At 35.0% G+C, this 18,640-nt stretch overlaps 1 protein-coding gene across 4 annotated transcripts in view; it reads right to left on the bottom strand.

The window, feature by feature from the left end:
• The window catches only part of CDH18 (cadherin 18), a 526,050-nt gene that overhangs the window by 241,798 nt on the left and 265,612 nt on the right, over positions 1–18,640 (bottom strand). For all 4 annotated transcript variants that reach the window (XR_006221469.1, XM_042997273.1, XM_042997280.1 and 1 more), the window contains one exon: positions 1,983–2,277. Coding sequence is in view for 3 of the 4 variants with exons in the window: in XM_042997273.1 (XP_042853207.1) it covers positions 1,983–2,277 (295 nt within the window). In the remaining variant the exon portion in view is untranslated. The remainder of the gene's footprint in view (positions 1–1,982; positions 2,278–18,640) is intronic.

Raw genomic sequence — 18,640 nt, 5'->3', positions numbered from 1 at the left:
TTTCTTTTGATTCAGATTAGTTTTATTATTTGATGGCTATGTTTTCAAATGCTTATTCATTTAAATTCATGTCTTCTTGATTATTGGTTATTGCATTCTTATCTTACGTTGAAAAGTCCTTCGTCTACTTCTTTATTTTATTTTATTTTTTTTTAGTTCTTGTGTTTTCATTAGCAGATTCAAAGTTTTAGGTTTTTTAGAGTTTAATCATTGATTTATTTCCCATTTACCTTGTCCTCAAGTGTGGAGAAAATCACACTATTTCAATTGTGTCAGCATCACGAGTACATCTGGTCCTCCACCTGAGCCCCACTCTTTAGCTCAGTTAATGGGGTTACTTTCCATTTCTTGACACTTTCATTTGCTTCACTCTCCAGCCATCTGTGTCACAAAGATTTTTCAACTTTTGGCACACATATCTACCTGGAAACTGTCCGTTGTCTTTATTCACACTATATGTATCTAATGTACATATTTTGGAGGTGTTAGGGAATTTTTTTTCAAAAGCATATTCTCGTTGGACTCCCTAAAGATTAGATTACTAGCATAAATAAATGTCTATTCCCTTACTCAGGCAATTTAGGATGAATTTTCTTCCTTATGGTATGTAGCCATCCCTGAACCCAATCCTTTAAACAAAAACAAAATAACATCAAATCTATCCCCATATGGCAAGAAGGAGACCCCCACCCCTGGCTCAAAAAGCTGTACAGATTCTGGAACATCCACTATTTTTCTTATAATTATTCCATAAATAGCTTAAACCAGGTTTTAAATTTGTAACTATATTAAAAAAATTGGGAACTTAAGAGCTGAACCTCTGTCTGGCTTAGAAATCTTTTCTAGGTTCACTTCTTACTAACCATGTGATCTTGGGCAAATTATTTAATTCTATGTATCAATTTCATCCTCTGTAAAAGGAGAACCACAATGTCGCCCTTGTCCATGATGATACAAGCATGAAATTATTACACATGGCATGCAATGCCTGACGTATAGTAAGTGCTCAATAAATACTCCTTGATGCTGTTTCAGTGATCATTACCACAACTGCTTTGACGACTTGTAGTCTCCAGTCCTGGCGAAGCTAACTGGTTGTTTTGGGCTGATCGATTTTAGATTTTCTGCAGAACTCACAGTCAACATTCAAAATATCCAATTTCCTCTTCGCCCCTGATCAAAACTTCTATGGATTCAACTGAGTCTACACTTGATGGCAACTAAGATTTAAGTGTCTGACATCAACTGTTAGCTACATCAGAGGCAAAAAGGAAAAAATCCTTTAAGGGTTGTTTTACGTTTTAAGATAAATAAGCTTTGTAAATGCTTATGAGTATCTAAAAAATTTTATTGAATAATGTAGCTATTATTTACATTTTTAATGCTGTTATAATTGGGTCATAAACTGCAATCTCTTTTTATATTTCCTTTTTTTTTCAATATATGAAGTTTATTGTCAAATTGGTTTCCATACAGCACCCAGTGCTCATTCCAAAAGGTGCCCTCCTCAATACCCATCACCCACTCTCCCCTCCCTTCCACCCCCCCATAAACCGCAATCTTAAAAGACATGTAGTAAAATATCTCAAACATTACGGTGTCTATTTTTATTTATGCAAACTGTCACCTTGAGTATGTTGATATCTCTGCAGCAATATAAATAAAGAATTTACATGACTAAAAAACCCTGTCAATTAAGCAAGAATTGCCGATGTCTCCCCATTAATGATGTTTTCTTGATACCTAAGCATTACCTCTACTTTAGCATTCAGAAATTAATTTTAATAAATAACACACCATCTAGACCCAATATCCTTTAATATTTTAGGCCACGTGTAAATATTAAGATGTTTCGAAATTTCTTCGGATTTCTCCACGCACACACACACCCACACACAAAGTTAAAAACTGGTTTTCAAAAGATGATCATTTGGATTCTCAAAACTATATTAACTGCTAAAGTGAATAATGCTTTTTCTTACCCATATCTGACATTTCAGGCACAGTAACGATGTATGGTCCATCTGTGAACTTTGGAGCATTGTCATTGATGTCTTGTACTTTGATTATGAACTCGGACTCAGGCTCAAGAGGCTTGTTTGTTCGTCGGTCGATAGCCTGGGCGTGAAGCACATAGTGGGTCTTCTGCTCTCTGTCTAGGCTTTTCGTTGAGTGGATGTCACCGGTGGTGTCATCGATGATAAATATAGTTCCGGCACCTTCTCCAGTAAGGATGTACTTGACAGACCCATCGCCTTTGTCAGAATTGGAGTGCAACTGTCACATAAAAATGAAATACTTTAGTGTGAAATTATATTCCAGCTTCACGTCGTGTTATCTGAAAATTATCCATAATTTTGAACTTAGTTTGGTTATAACTTTTCTTACCTTCACAGTCTACCATATGGTGCTATAATCATTTCCTTTTCTGCAGTTTTTCTCTAATTGGTATTGATATAGATATCTTTTATCATGATCTATCTAAGAAATCCAATAATTTAAGAGAAATTAATAAGCAATAGTCATTAAATAAAAAACAATAACCCTTGATGCCATCTAGTAAATCACCACTGCATTAACTACACAGAATGGAATTGGATAAAGAAATTACCAGGAAATCACTGTTGCCCGCAATACTTCCAGGAATAATGACTTTTTATATTAATTGTTTGGCATTTTATTTCAAACTTAAAATTTAAAAAAAAGAAAAAAGAATATATGGCAGGATGAGATTCAAATTATTAAAAACTTCCACAAAAGAGGCACTTATTTGTTATAGAGAAATTAATATTATAATGTGAAAAAATAAAAAAATATATATATTCCAGATTAATTGTTCAGATTTAGAATGAAAGAAAACACAGAATAATTTTTTTTATTATTATTATTATAAAACTTTAACTCAAAATTTAAATAGGAGTGCTTGATTTAATCAATACATGGTCCTAATTTGTAACTAATAGAAATACACTAATGAATTCTCATTTATTAAAATAAAAGTGGAATATTATACTAATAGATATTACAAAAGGAACATTTCACTAGTGAAGAAGTATTTAATAAGAAAGGTAAATACATATTAAGATAATTATAAACCATTTTTTTGTCATTTAAGCGTCAGGAAATGCTTTTAACCTGCATGTGATTCATACTTCTTAATCTATTGTAACTTCTGCCATCTTTGCATAAGTGCCATTGTTATATTTCTAGCTAGAAATAACCACAATTTTTCTTAAATCTCACACATCTATTTGAAGAATTGTTTCTCTTGAGAGATCTGAAGTTATCCTTCATATGACATCTTTCTGGTAACCTAACCTCAACTACTCACCTTTTGCTCAATTGTGACACTTGGAAACACTGAAAAAATATAACCTTGTTCGCCTAAGTTTTGGATTTCTTACCATAATAAAGAGAAAGTTTTCAAGGATTATTTTAAAGTCTCTGAACCCTTAGAAGACGTTTTCAAAAAGAGAAAATATAGAAAAATATAATAAACTATGACAAAAGGACTATTCCATGGTAAAATGAAGGCAACTGAATATAAATTGTAGCATATCCCAAATAATCTTATATCTTTCTTGAAAACACATAAGGCGTAAACAGGGACAAATTCTGATGGGAATCACCTAGCAAGATTCCATAAATCATTATCTTTTCAAAACTGATTTTTTGGAGCTTTTATAAAGATGAATAAAAATGCATTAGCAATGTATGAAAAACACAGCTTTCAAAGATTCACACTTCATTAGTAAATTAACAACTAAAAGAAGAATGCAGCATGAGTTGTGTGGAGACAATTGCATGCATGGATGGAAATGTATTTAGTCATTTCTTTTGGTTTCTTGCCATATCTTTTCAGCATCTAGAAGAAAATTTTATCATTTCTGAAGCAGATACACCTGCAAAATATCAACAGAGTGGCCTGTTTCAGTCTCCAACTTTGCTTTAATCCGTGACCCAAACAGAGCAACAAATTCATTTAAACAAATGGTTTTAAAACCTTTTCTCAAAATCTCTTGTTATGAAGTGAAACATTAGACAGTCTTATTAGCTATTGTTATACTATACATTAATTATAAGTCTATATAATGAAATTAAAACCCTTTTGGGGAAATGTCTTGTAGTTCTACCATCTAATTTCAGAAAGACAGCGATGGTGATGATTGACTTTTATCATCAGGATATATTTTTATATTCTTCTATGTTCTTAGGTTATTTTGATATTATTTCATTTTGTGTTAAAAGTTTGTATTACAAAAGTTGGTCATATTTAAAGAATGGCCTTATATATGTAGACTTGCAATGAAAGTATATAAAAGAAACAGTAAAGTTGTCAACTTAAAGCACTATGAAAAATATAACACACTCTATGCTTTATGTAGGTTGTGGTAAGCAATTCAGGTAAGAGAGAAAATGTCAGTAATTTTATGTCTTTAGATTTTAAGACTTGAATCTGGTTCCACATAAAGTGTTTATATTTAACAAACAACTTAGCCTAAATATTTCAGAAATTATGTCTGACTTGAAAATAGACGTGCAATAAAATCAGTGAATGGTAATTTAGCAGTATTTATAATATTTGATAACATAGTAGAAGTTACATTAAAATGTTGCAAACATGTATTTGAATTTTATAAGGTGTTGACAATGCTTATCTTGAGTGTTTCAATAATGCAGATAATCATTTCAATAATGGAGTATTTAAATATCTCAGCGGGCCTAGCTGACTCTTGGAATGACTAGTTTTTATGTTAACACTGATGGGAAGCTACTACAATAGCATTTAGGCAAATTAATAGCTCATATGATTAGGATGATCAACATTTGTGAAACAACAAAGTAACCCACTCTCAGGATGACCCCTCATCTATCGTACACCCATTTCCAAATGTTCAGTTTGGTCTGGAATACATCCTTTGTAACAGAGATGGAGCCTTAGAGAAAAACCAGCTATAGAGAAAAATCAGCTTAATAAGTGAGCTTTAATACCTGGAAGAGCATGTTTTATATTCGTTTTTTTAAGGCAACAGATGATGCATCAGTGAGTGAATGAATGAATGAAATGGCTGAGCAGGAATGGTGGTAGTAGTGGGGGTAATCTTAAAATAGGGACAGGAAGCTCTTTGATGCAGACAATCAAGTAATATGGATAACCAAGAGAGAAATGTGTTGTCTCTGAGTGTGGGCAACAATAAAACATCAAAGGAAAGAAGCGGAAGTAGGGCACATGCAGTAGAAATACTCTGGATATAGACACGGAGCTGACTTAGCAACAGCAAAATATGATGTTGTAAGATGAGCTAGCTCTTATGCTATTTAAGAGAGATTTTCATCATATTGTACATTGACATGTAAAAATATTTGGGAGACAAAGTTGATGTTAGTCATCAGTATTGAACTCTTTTTGGCAGACAGTTTGGAAATAACAGAGAGAAAACAGTGGCAGGGTTTTATAACACACAGTGGTAGCAGTATACTTTCCGAGTCATGAGATTTTGCAAAGTGAGTGATATTTTTTATGCTGAAGGACAGATGTTACAATATTGTCCTAAAGCAAGAAGGGACAATGCTCGCGTATGTGATCACATAATAAAGTAGGGTTAATGAACTACTCTTTAGAAAACAGAAAAGGGGAGGAGAATGAAGAAAGAAAATGAAACCACCCAAGTAAAGCAAAATGACCACTTCTCTGGCATGATTTTAATAAATTGTCTCTTTCTTATGTTAAGTAGTAACCTATGGCACTTGGAAAGCTAATATGACTCACATGAGTTCCCCCTGGAAAACTATTTATTCACCCTGGACCACATTCGGATCAGGACCTAAAAATTTATAGCTTTCACTCCAACTACAGAGTTCTTCACTAAGATAATATTCTATCCCTTAGGGAAGAATAACTTCAAAAGGTTAAGAAGATGATGGCAGAGCAATTAATTTCAAAAGTTGCTTTTAGTGAAAACTTCAAGCCATGTTAGAAAGATAGGTCACTGACTTAAAACGATAATATTTTGAACTACATATTTTATATATATATTTTTTATGAGTAGGAAACTTATTTTTACAGCATTCCAGGGGAAGCCAGCAGTAAACATTGTATAGTAATCCCACTATGATTATTTTTCCAACACATAAAATGATGCAATATAAGGATCACATGAAATACATATTAAAATTTATTATGCACCCTTTATTCCACAACGTGTTATATTTCAAACAATAAGTAGATGAAACAAAATTCAATTGAACTGTTAATAAGTAATTGACGTAAAGAGGAAAAAACATTTCAAATCATAGTAGTCTCTTGGTAACTAACATATCTATCTTGTGCAAGAAAAATACAGAACCATCAGTTTTAATTATGCATCAATTAATATGCAACAAAGTTACATGAGAAATAGTGATGAAGTACTCTGTTCAACCACATACCTAATGTCAATTAATTAAAAGGTTAAGAAATTAGGTGAGAGTAAGGAAATAGGTGTGGTTGTTGAACCAGAAACATCAGAGCTCTTTGCCAACATGCAAAAGCCTCCTGTTGAATTTCAGTTTTTCACTTTTAACTTCTTAATCAGTATTCTCAGAGAAGGAAGCTAATGAACGAGGAGGAAGAGGGAAAAGAACAGGAGGCAGCACGTGTTTATTATATCCCCTGAACCCCAGATTAAGGGTATTAACGTACAAGATAAAAAAAAAAAAAAAAAAAAAAAACTATATCTCTGAAGTCTGAGTGGTATAATTCCATATCCTTCAGATATCCTCTAGAGAGCCCCATCTGGGTGTGCCAAATATTGGGGCACTGCAGGAGGTAAGTCAGTGGTTGAGAATTTCACTTTTAAGTGTTGGAAACCCTCAAAAACGAGCCAATCGATTAAAGTTGGAATGAGATATATAAGGCACAGGAGGACCTATTCTCTGATATCAGAGTTAATCTCTGTTCTTTCATCTGCCAATTAGGGTCTAGCTGAGAAAGAGATGGCCCTGGAAGCTGGTTTTAAAGAAAAAAAAAATCTCAGAGTGTACTAACATTAGTACAATTCCGGCCCCAAATACTGGTCCAAACCACTATCCACATATTCACAGGGGTTGTCATTTCATCCCCATTAAAACTCTGTCATTACTGTTCATTTTAGCCCTTTGTTCAAATCAGAAAGCAGTAGATGCATAGAGAAAGGGGAGGGAAGGAAAATTGAAATGGAAATGGCTTCAAACATTTAGAAAATGTATCTGACAATAAAATGTAAGCTTATAATTTAATCTAGCAATCACTATTAGAAGTGTATATCCAACAAATGTTTTTGGAGCATCTGCTATGTTCCAGTCCTGGTACTCAGTAGTTAAATACATCACTAACGTGGAGATTCATACCCTGGGAAAGCTTACTTTAATACCAGTGGGAAGAAATACACAGTAAGCAGAAAACATTATATATATATTATATATTATATATATATATATATATATATATATAATATATATATCACTTTCTAACACTTTCTAGAAAGTGTCACTTTCTAACACTATATATATAATATATATATTATATATAATATAAATTAATATAATATAATATATATATTATATATAGTGTTATATATATATATAATATATAACACTATATATATATATAATATATATATAACATAATATATATATAGTGTTAGAAAGTTACAAGATCCCCACTTAAAAAGGAGAGAGAGAAAGAAATACCAGAGGTGATCGGGAAGGTGTAGAGAGATTGCAATATTAAATAAGGGAGTATGTTAGGCAGGACATTGGCCCCTCAAAGATGTCTATGTCTTTATTCTAGAAGCCTGTGAATATGTTACTTTACATGGTAAGAAGAACTTCACATATGTGATTGAGGTCAAGGTCCTTAAGACAGGGAGATTACCTTGGTTTCTCTAGCTGGGACAATTCTGATCACATGAGTCCTTATAAGGGAAGACCTGATCCCAGCTGGTTGAGAGAGAGAGAGAAAATGGAAGTGTGAGAAGGAGTGAGCACCTCATTGCTGGTTCTAAAATGTAAAAATCATCATGCAAGACCTAAGAGAGGCCTCTTGAAGCTGGGAAAAGCAAGGAATGGGCTGTTCCCTAGAGGAAATGAAGCTCTCCTCACACCCTGATTTTAGACCAGTGAGAACTATGTTGAACTTCTGACCTATAAAACTGGTGGAAAATAAATTTGTGTTGTTTTAAGGCACTGATTTTGCAATAATTTGTGATAGCAACAATAAAGTCTAATAAAGGAATCAGAGAAGGCATATTAAAAAGATGACATTTTAATAAATTTTTGAAGGAGGTAAGGTAAGTGAGCCAAGTTCGTATCATAGGAAAAAGCATTATAGTCAGGGAAAACAGAAAAAGCAAGAGGGTCAAGTTAGGAACATGAATAGCAATTCCAGAAAGAGTGAGGAAGCCAGTGTGACCAGAGTTGCATGGACAGAGGAGAGTTGCAGAAGACATCAGAGAAATACAGTAGTCTTCCCTTCTCTGTGGTTTCCCTTTCCCTGGTTTGAGTTGCCCACTGTCAGTTGTGGTCCAGAAGCAGATGGTCCTCCTTCTGATGTATCATCACTAGACCAAGAGTAGCCTAATGATGCATCACAACGGCCACGTCGTTCACCTCAGTTCATCTCCTCACGCAGTCATTTCATCCTCCCACATCACAATAAGAAGTGTGAGTAGAGTACAAGATATTTTTTTGAGAGACCATATCCACATTCACGCAACTTGTATTACAGCATATTTGTTATTATTGTTCTAGTAGTTATTGTGATTAATCCCTTGTGCCTAATTTATAATCTTTATTACAGGTACGTATGTATAAAAAATCACATAGTATATATAGGGTTCGGTACTCTCCGAGATATCTACTGGGGGTATTGGAACGTATCCTCTATGGATGTAGGGGTACTATAACTGGAAGGAAGATCATGGAGGACCACTGCACAAGAAAAAAGAGAAACTGGATAGTGTTGAGTAGAGGAGCATCATAAGTGATTTACATCTCAAAAGGATCACGTCCATTTCATTACTGAGAACAGAAAGTAGAGGAACAAAAATGAAAGCAGGGAGAACTGATAGACTTCTGCTTTGGTAACACGCTGACTGAGGATGACAGCACGGACCAGGTGCTGGTGAAAGTGACAAGAACTGGAGTATTCGTGAATATATTTTGGGACAAGTGCAACACCAAATGCAAAAATAAGCCAGAGGAGCTATATCACAATAAAAGGCCTTTGCATAGCAAATAAAACCATCAACAAAATGGAAAGGCAACCTAGGGAATAGGACAAAATTTTTGCAAATTATATGTCTGATAAGGTGTTAATATCCAAAACATATCAAAAATTCACACAACCAATAACAAAACATAATCTGTCAGACATTTTTATCCAGAGAAGATATACAAATGGCTAACAGTACATGAAAAGGTGTTCAACATCATTAACCGTCAGGGAAATGCAAAGCAAAACCACCCTGAGATATCACCTCACACCTGTTAGAATGGATATTATTAAAAACAAGAAAGAGGTAACAGTTATTGGGGAGGATGTGGAGGAAAGAGAACCCTTGTGCATTCTTGGTGGGAATGAAAATCGGTGCAGCCACTATGGAAAACAGTATGAAGTTTCCTCAAAAAAGTGAAAAAATACAACTACCAAAAGATCTAGCAATTTCAGGGTACATAATCCAAGGGAAATGAAATCATTATCTCAAAGAGCTATCTTCAGCTCCATGTTCATTGCTAAATTACTCCCAATAGCCAGGAAATGAAAACAAATTGAGTGTCCATTAACAGATGAATGGATAAAGGAAATACATATACACCCACTGCACTTCCCCCACCCCTACAAGAATAGTATTCAGCCATGAGAAAGAAGGACATTCCACTATTTGCAATAACACAGATGGTTACTGAGGGCATTATGTTCAGTGAAATAAGTCAGGCAGAGAAAGACAAATATTGTATGATATCACTTTTTTTTTCTGGAATTTTGAAAAGTCAAACTCTTAGAACACAGAGTAGAATGAATGGTATTCCCAGGACCGAGGAGTGCAGAAGAAGGGAAGGTGATGGTCAGAGTACAAACTCCCAGGTATGAGTAAGTTCTGGGGATCTAATGCACAGCAGAATGATTATAGTTAACAATACTGTGTTGTGTATGAGAAAGATGCTAGGAGAGCAGACCTTCAATGTTCTCACCACAGAAAAGACATGGTAGGGGCACCTGGGTGGCTCAGTCGGGTAAGTATCTGACTTCCGCTCAGTTCATGATCTCGCGGTTAGTGAGTTCGAGCCCCGTGTCAGGCTTCGTGCTCACAGCTCAGAGCCTGGAGCCTGCTTTGGAGTCTGTCTCCCTCTCTCTCTGCCCTTCCACCATTCACACTCTGTCTCTCTCTCAAAATAAATAAACATTAAATGTTTTTTTTTAAAAAGACATGGTAATTATGTGACATGGTTTTAACTAATGCTATAATGCTAATCATTTTGCAATATATGTGTATCAAATCAACACATTGTATACTTAACCTTATACAATACTATATGTCAATTCTATCCCAGTGATGCTGGACACACATTTTAAAAAGAAAGAGCACACAAAGTTTCCCTAAAGGAGTAGTATAGGATTTATGAAAAAGGAGAATTCAAGCACAGATATTAGGTGCTTGGCTATAGTTATGAAGAGTTCAGAATTTAATCAAATGGGATGTGGACGGATACAGGTACACGAAATAGAAAGGGGAAGGTCAGGAATTGAATTTTGACATGCTAATCTTGGTACTTCTATTGGCGATCTCAGTAGAGATGTAGAGGCCATTTTTTATATGCAGTCTCTAGTTCAAAGACAAATATGGTTGGCTTATAAATTTGGGAGACAGCCAGCACAAAGGTGGTATTTAGAGCTATGAAACAGGATGAGATTACCAATGAAATAAACATAGGCGCAAAGGGAAGAACTGAGGACTGAAACCTGTAGTGCTTCAAAATTAAAAAGCCAGAGGGGGACATCTGGGTGGCTCAGTCCTACCTCGGCTCAGGTCATGATCTCGTGGTTCTTGAGTTCAAGCCCCACATCCGGCTCGCTGCTGTCAGTGCAGAGCCTGCTTCTTGATCCTCTGTCCCCCCTCTCTCTGCCCCTCCCCCACTTGCACTCTCTCAAAAATAAATAAAACATTAAAAAAAAAAAAAAGCCAGAGGGACGAGAAAGATAAAGAGCCCCTAGTCAGGTAGAAGGAAAACCAAGCACACCAGTGTCTTGTTTTAACAAGAGAAATTAAAACATCTGTGGATAAGGGTATTTTATATAGGAATAATAATGATTATTTCAGAGGCAAAAAAAAAAATCTAAAAGTCCATCTGGAGGGGGATTATTTTATAAATAATGAATTACCATTAAAATAATAATATGAATATGCTAGCTCTGAAGAACTATCTATAATTTGTTGTGGATGGGAAAGCCATGGTGTGTAATAATATAGAAGCTGAGATCTTACTTAAAGTATAAATAACAAAAATTACATGTACAGTATATTCATATTTATTAACATGGATGTATGGAGTAGGATACATTATAATCTAAGCCACTGAGGCTTGAGGGAGGGCAGAAAAAAGCATACACCGCAGTGAGCCAGTCAATTTCCTTTTATGTCTTTCAGTTTAACTGACTGAATAAATATCTATTACTTTTTAAGTATATATATCCCCGTTGTTACTGAAGAACACTTCTGGGTTTTATCTGGGCCAATAATGGAGAAAAGACACAATATGTGGCAACCCATTCTCAAAGCCACAAGAATCTTTAGAAAATTTCAGGCAGCATCTCATTTCCATGCATAGGGTCTAACCTTTGCTTGATTCTCACTCTGAGATGTTTACGAATTTATCTATCTATCTGCCTGCCTATCTATCTATCAATCTATCTATCTATCTATCTATCTATCTATCTATCTATCTATCTTATTTGCCATGCCTCAGGTTGCTACATTCTATCTTGAATGTAGGTACAACTCCCAGGCTATTGCATTAAGTTGCCCAGGCACTGGTAGGTGATGCTTCCTGGAATGGTTGTCTTGTTTTCCTGAAGTGTGTCTTGAAATTTTTTGATATCCCTGCCTACCTCCTGTGTCCCTCATGTAAGCCCCCTACATCTCTATTCAGTTATTCTTTTGGTCTCTATCAACATGGTCCATGTGTTTATTTCTAGGCTTAAAACCAAGGCACTGTAACAGGATGGAAGAAAAAACTGCATCCCTACTATGTATCAAACAATGTGTTGATATAAATCAGACAGGGTCCCTTGCCTTCAAGAAGTTTTTAGTGCAGTGAGCAAGAAAGAGCAACAGATCCAGAGTAGGGACAGTTCTGATAGAAGCATGAGGTGAAAGTAATTTTTCCTTGCTTGGAAGTTTTCCCAGAGGAAAGGACTCAAAGTCTCCATCTGTATTCCTGTTTTCCCATTTCTATCAAAGGATAAAAGTTGTACATTAAAAAAAATAATAATTCTCATCAAACATTTTCCTTATTCATCTGTTGTGGATTTAATCCTATCACATAATATAAATTGTTCTAAGGTTACCCAAAACCACCCAGTTATTAAACAACTTTTTTTTTTTTTTTTTGAGGAGAAGGCTAATTTAAAAACATGATAAAGCTAACTCAACACAAGGGAGCAGAATGCAGAACTCTCAAATATTGGTTCCTAACTTTGGAAATTCAAGACATGGAAATACGGAAGCTTTTTTAATGGAGAGAAACTGTGGACTGAGACACAATAGGGCTACAGTCCAAAGTGTCTTGCTAAGTTTTTCTGTGACATAAGGACTACTCAACCCTGAGCTACATACATATAACTCTGCATGTTGAAATAAAAATTCTGTAGTCTGTTATTGTATACAATTTTCCTCTCAGTTAAGCTTTTCAGAATGGAATGCTATTGAAATGTTTGAATCATAAAGTCCAATTTACTCAGCTGTAGCTCTGACCTCATTCTTGACTTTCTCTCTTCTTCTCAGATTGAATAACCAGAGCTATAACCCTCTCAGACACTCGACATGGCCTTGTATGCACTAATGATGATTTTCATTTTTCCACTTCTCCTCACCGAAAACTTTGTAAATTCTTGTGAATCTGTTTCTTTAAAAATCCCCTCACCCCCACCCCTTCTCTCCAACAGTTACCAGAGTTCATCTAAGCTCTCCTACTTTCTGAGATTATTGCAGTTTCCCCTGAGTGGTCTCATTACCTCTCTTCCTGTTTCTGTTCCACGCACATTGCATTTACACTAGAGTCCGGTGTGTTATTTCTAAAATGTGATTTTATCTTTTCTTAAATAAAACACGAGAATGTACCACAGCCTTCAGATGGCAGACATCCTCACTGGGCGCTTGTCTACGTGTGTGATTTAATCTTCAGGCACTTCACTATTCACATCGAATTTTAGTCAAACTAACGTGGATAATCTGGCCTCTAATGTGCCTACTCTCCACACGTGATTTCCTCAAACTACATATTTTCTATTTACTTGACCAGAAGTAAGTCATTTCCTACCTTCTGTGAAGTTGTCCCTCAATTTTTCATCCAAATACGCTGTCTTTCCTTTGTGATGTAAAAGAATCCCTAGCTTATCTATCATTCAGCAGTTACCATTTTATGGTTTATTTCCAGTGAAATGCCCCACATCTCCCAATTCACTTGATTCTCATTGAGGACAGCAGCCACGTTTCACTCGCTCCTACCTCCCCAACACCCAACGCATCCTTTTTTTCAATAAATGTTATTAAAGAATGAAATATGATGAGAGGAATTTTCATAAAGAATTCATGATACATTGAAAGATGTCAGGGACACCTGGGTGGCTCAGTTGGTTAAGTGTCCGACTTCACCTCAGGTCATGATTTCACAGTTTGTGAGTTTAAGCCCTGCGTTGGGCTCTGTGCTGACAGCTCAGAGTCTGGAGCCTGCTTTGGATTTTGTGTCTCCCTCTCTGACCCTCCCCCGTTCATGCTCTGTCTCTGTCTCTCAAAAATAAATAAACATTAACAAATTAAATGATATCAAATAAAAAATAAATATTTAAAAAGAGGTAAGACATTCAAATAATACAGGAGGAAACTTGGCTCAGAGACTGGCGGGGATGAGATCTAAAAGTGGTCAGTGAAGAGGTAAATATTTTAAAGACTATGAGTTAAAATTTTCAGTGTAAACATACAACTGATTATTTAAAGCAAAATTAACAGCATTGTAAGATGAGTTTTATTAGGTTATTTGACTAAAAGATATGACAGAGGGAGAAAAAAATGAAGTGGGAAGAAAGCACACACACTGTCTTACTGGAACTCCAATTGTGAAGGGGAATATTTGAATGGTAAAGTGGAAGTTGGAAAGTAGAAGTATCCAATGTGAGGTGGGCAGAGGGATCAGTGGCAAATGAGAAGTGCCACATGTGAAGTGGTCCATTATGGATTCCAAAACAGATTTTGCTATGCTATTTATGCGTATTGTTTAGGACTAGTGACAAACACTACACATTAATAAAGTGAGGAATAACTGAAAAAAAAAAGTCTACAGAGAGTTTAAAAGAATTATTTTTAAAAATGTGAGTAAACTAAGATAAGGTAGGAAGAAACATTAACGAACAAAAAACCAGACAATCCAAGAACAAAAACAGTATGGATGTCTACCAGCCTTGTCAATAATTACATTAAATATAAATGTACTGGAGACTTCAGCAAAAAAAGGTGGACTAAGGATTTCTAGAACTTTCTCCATAAAAGCAATGAGATTACTGGCAATTCTTAGAATTCTAAGAATCAACTTTTCAGATCTCTGGAAAGTAACCAAAGACTTGTACCATTCCAGGGAGAATGTAAGCAAGAAAAAAAGCTGAATCTTGGTGTGAACAGTAATCTCCATGCTATTTTAATGTGCCTTAATTCCATCTCCCTCCCTCCCCCAAAGTTATACAGTAGTCTTGAAAAGCAACATCCTAAAATGACAATTAAAAACTCAGGAAGAAAAGTCCAGGAAGAGATAGCCTCACTGGTGATTTGCATCCAACAGTGAAATAATTATCATCATTCCTTCTTAAACTTTTCCAAAAGACAGAATAAGAGATGTAGATTACAGTTCATTATATGAGGCCATCATAATACTGACACCAAAACCTGATGAAAATATCACAAAAGAGGAGGGCGCCTGGGTAGCTCAGACGGTTAAGCATTGGACTTTGGCTCAGTTCATGATCTCATGGTTAGTGAGTTTGAGCCCCACGTCAGGCTCTGTGCTGAGAGCTCAGAGCCTGGAGCCTGCTTCAGACTCTGTGACTCCCTCTCTCTCTGCCCCTCCCTTGCTCTCACTTTGTCTCTCTATGTGTCAAATATAAATAAACATTAAAAAAATAAAAAATAAAAAATAATCTATGGACAAATTTACCTTATACGTACAACAATCCTCAACAAAACATCTGCAAATCAAATCCAGAAACATATATGTTTTGTATATTTAAAAATACACACATGATAAAGTATGATTTAGCCAAGAATGCAAGGTTGCATAAAACATACCAGACTCAATCAATACGATACAATATAAGCATTATAAAGAAAACTTACATGATTATCTCATAGAGTCAGAAAAAAAAAACATCTGGCAAAATCTAACATTATTTTATGATAGTCAACCAACTAGAAATAAAAGAGAATGTCCTCAACCTGATTAAGTGCATCTGTAATAGAACAGCAGTTAATACCATATTTAATAGTGAAAGAGTGAAGTTTTTCTCTGGGGATCATAAGCACTCTAAATATCCACTCTTGGCATTTCTATTCAACTGTGTACTGAAAGTTGTAGTGAGGGTAATTAGGTAAGGAAAAAAAAAAAGATTTGGAAGAGAAGAAAACAAGCATCTCTATTTGTACATGGCATGGCTTTTTATATACAAAATACCAAGCAGTGTGCCAAAAATTAATAGTGCTAAAGAAAAGTTCAGCAAGGTTTCAGGATACAAGATGAATGTAAAAATATAAATTTTACTTCTATAAACTAGCAGTAAAGAACCCAAAATTTAAGAAATTTAAAATAGTATCCAAAACAATGAAATATTTAGGAATAAATTTAACAAAAGCAGAGCAAACTTATACACTCAAAACTATAAACTCTTCCTAAAAACTAAATGAAAGGCATTTCCTAAGTAAATTTCCTAAATCAAAGACACCACTGGTTCATTGGCTGAAAAATTAGAGTATTAAAATTGCCCTATTTAGTTATTGGACTATCTACCAAAATCCCAATTTTTTTTTTGTAGAAATTGACAAGCTATTCAAATATTAATATGGAAGTGGAAAGTAACCTAAATAGTGTAAAACAGTATTGAAAAAGAATGAGGTTGGAAGGCTAGCTATTATAGATATAAAAGCTTACTACAAAGCTATAGTGACCAAAACCATATGGTTCTGGGACAGAATAAATGTACAAATCAGTGGAATAGGAATGAGAGTTCAAAAATAAACCTATACCTTTAAGGTCAACTGATTTTCAATATATATTCCAGGACAATTTAACAGAAGAAGGATATTCTTTCAACACATTTTGAAAGGCAGGTGGGGAGGGGAAGTGCGGGGGAGACAGAGGATCCCAAGCAACCTCTGTGCTGTCAGCATAGAGCCTGGTGGGGCTCAGTCCCAGAACCATGAGATCATGACCTGAGCCGAAACCAAGAGTCAGGCACTTAATTGACTGAGCCACCCAGGTGCCCCTACAATAATGTGCTTTAAATGAAAATGCATAAGGCTGAAGGCTGAAAAATGATATACAAGCAAGCTATAAATTTGGAAAAGTAAGTTTATGAATATCAGACAAAGTATATACATCAATGCATAGTATATTACAAGAGTTAAAAGAGAAAATTTTGTGATTCATTTAGAGCATGAAAAATCCTAAATACACATAGACCTAATTATAGAACACAAAAATTCATGAATCAAAAATTAGCATAATAAGAGAAATATGGAAATACACAGTCAGTGGTGGTAAATTTAACACCTCACCATCAGTAACTGAGAAAATACACAAACTTGTAAAAAGAGAGAGAAACACTTGCGGTATCCATCAATCTGACCCAGCTGACTTCACAAACCACAAAGCCTGACAACTGCATATAACACATTCTTGTTAAGTACACAGGGAAAGTTCACCAAGAGAACATATACTTGATAACACAAGTCTCAATAAATTTAAAATGAACAAAAACTTACAGTGTATGATATTAATCCAGGGAAATAGTCAGGTACCTTTTAGAGAAATGCAGGGCATATTTTTTTAAATGATATATTAGCAAATAGGATCCAGAATCATATAAAATGAATAGCATACCATGAGCAAGTGAGTCTACCATATTAATGAAAAGTTTTACATTCAAAAATCAAACAATAACCAAATTTAAATCACGTTTAAAAATCAAATCAAATTTAACCACGTTATGACAATTAAGAAAAATAATTACATGGTTATCTCAATAGATGCATAAGAGGTATTTAACAGAAGTCAGTGTACATTTATGATACAACATTCAGCACATTAGGGATGAAAGAAAAATAAAATTAAGGTATTAAGCAATATCATTTATGACAGCATCGAAAAGCCTAAAAAAATAGGGATAAATTTAAATAAAGATGTGTGAAGAACTCTTTACTGAAAATCACAAACCATTGCTTACAAAAATAAGAGAAGCAATCTCAAGAATTGGAAGTACCCATAAAATTATCATTTTCCCTAAAAGTGATCCATAGAGTATATGAAATTCCATCAATAGTAGAAATTAACAAGCAGATTCTAAAAATTATATGAAAATTGCCATTGACTTAAAATAAATAGCCAAAATAATTTTAGACAAAAAAGAGGGGCACCTGGGTGGCTCAGTAGGTTAAGCGCCCAAATTTGGCTCAGGTCATGATCTTGTGGTTTGTGGGTTTGAGCCTCACATCAGGCTCTGTGTGGACAGCTCAGAGCCTGGAGCCTGCTTTGGATTCTGTGTGTGTGTGTGTCTCTCTCTCTCTCTGCCTCTCCCCCACTCGCACTCTTACTCTCTCTCAAAAATAAATACACATTAAACATTTTTAAAAAGAGAGAGAAAATAAGAGCATAATTGGCATATTTGAACTATTTGATTTCAGGTCTAACAAGAAAACAACACTGGTGTTAACAGAGGCGAGCAGATTAAAGGGACAGAATAGACAACCCAAAAATAGACCCCGCACACAGATTAATGGCAACTTGAATTAACAAATGTTCTAACGTAGTTTGATAATTTAATTAAATGATGTGATGTAACAGGGACATTTCTTCAAAAATTTTGGAAGAGACTGACCTCCAAAATTTAACAGCGGGATGCCAGCCAAGAAAACCACTCAGCGGTGCACATATCCTAACTTTTATAGAAAATATGGAAGAATAACACAGCCTACAGAGAAAATGGATCCAGAAGGTGGATTCATGAAAATTATTCCTACATCCTAAGAACTAATTAAGGAACCTCTAGTATTTGCTCGATTGGACTTCGAAGTCCCATGGAGCAGTGAATCCTTTGTGTCTCCAACTTCATCCTTTTTGAATAGTGTTTTGTTTTCTTTTGTTT

This window comes from Panthera tigris, chromosome A1 (assembly GCF_018350195.1).
Source record: "Panthera tigris isolate Pti1 chromosome A1, P.tigris_Pti1_mat1.1, whole genome shotgun sequence".
NCBI classification, from domain to species: domain Eukaryota; kingdom Metazoa; phylum Chordata; class Mammalia; order Carnivora; family Felidae; genus Panthera; species Panthera tigris.
The sequence above is the reverse complement of the archived record's forward strand: the minus strand, read 5'-3'. Positions and strand labels throughout refer to the sequence as shown.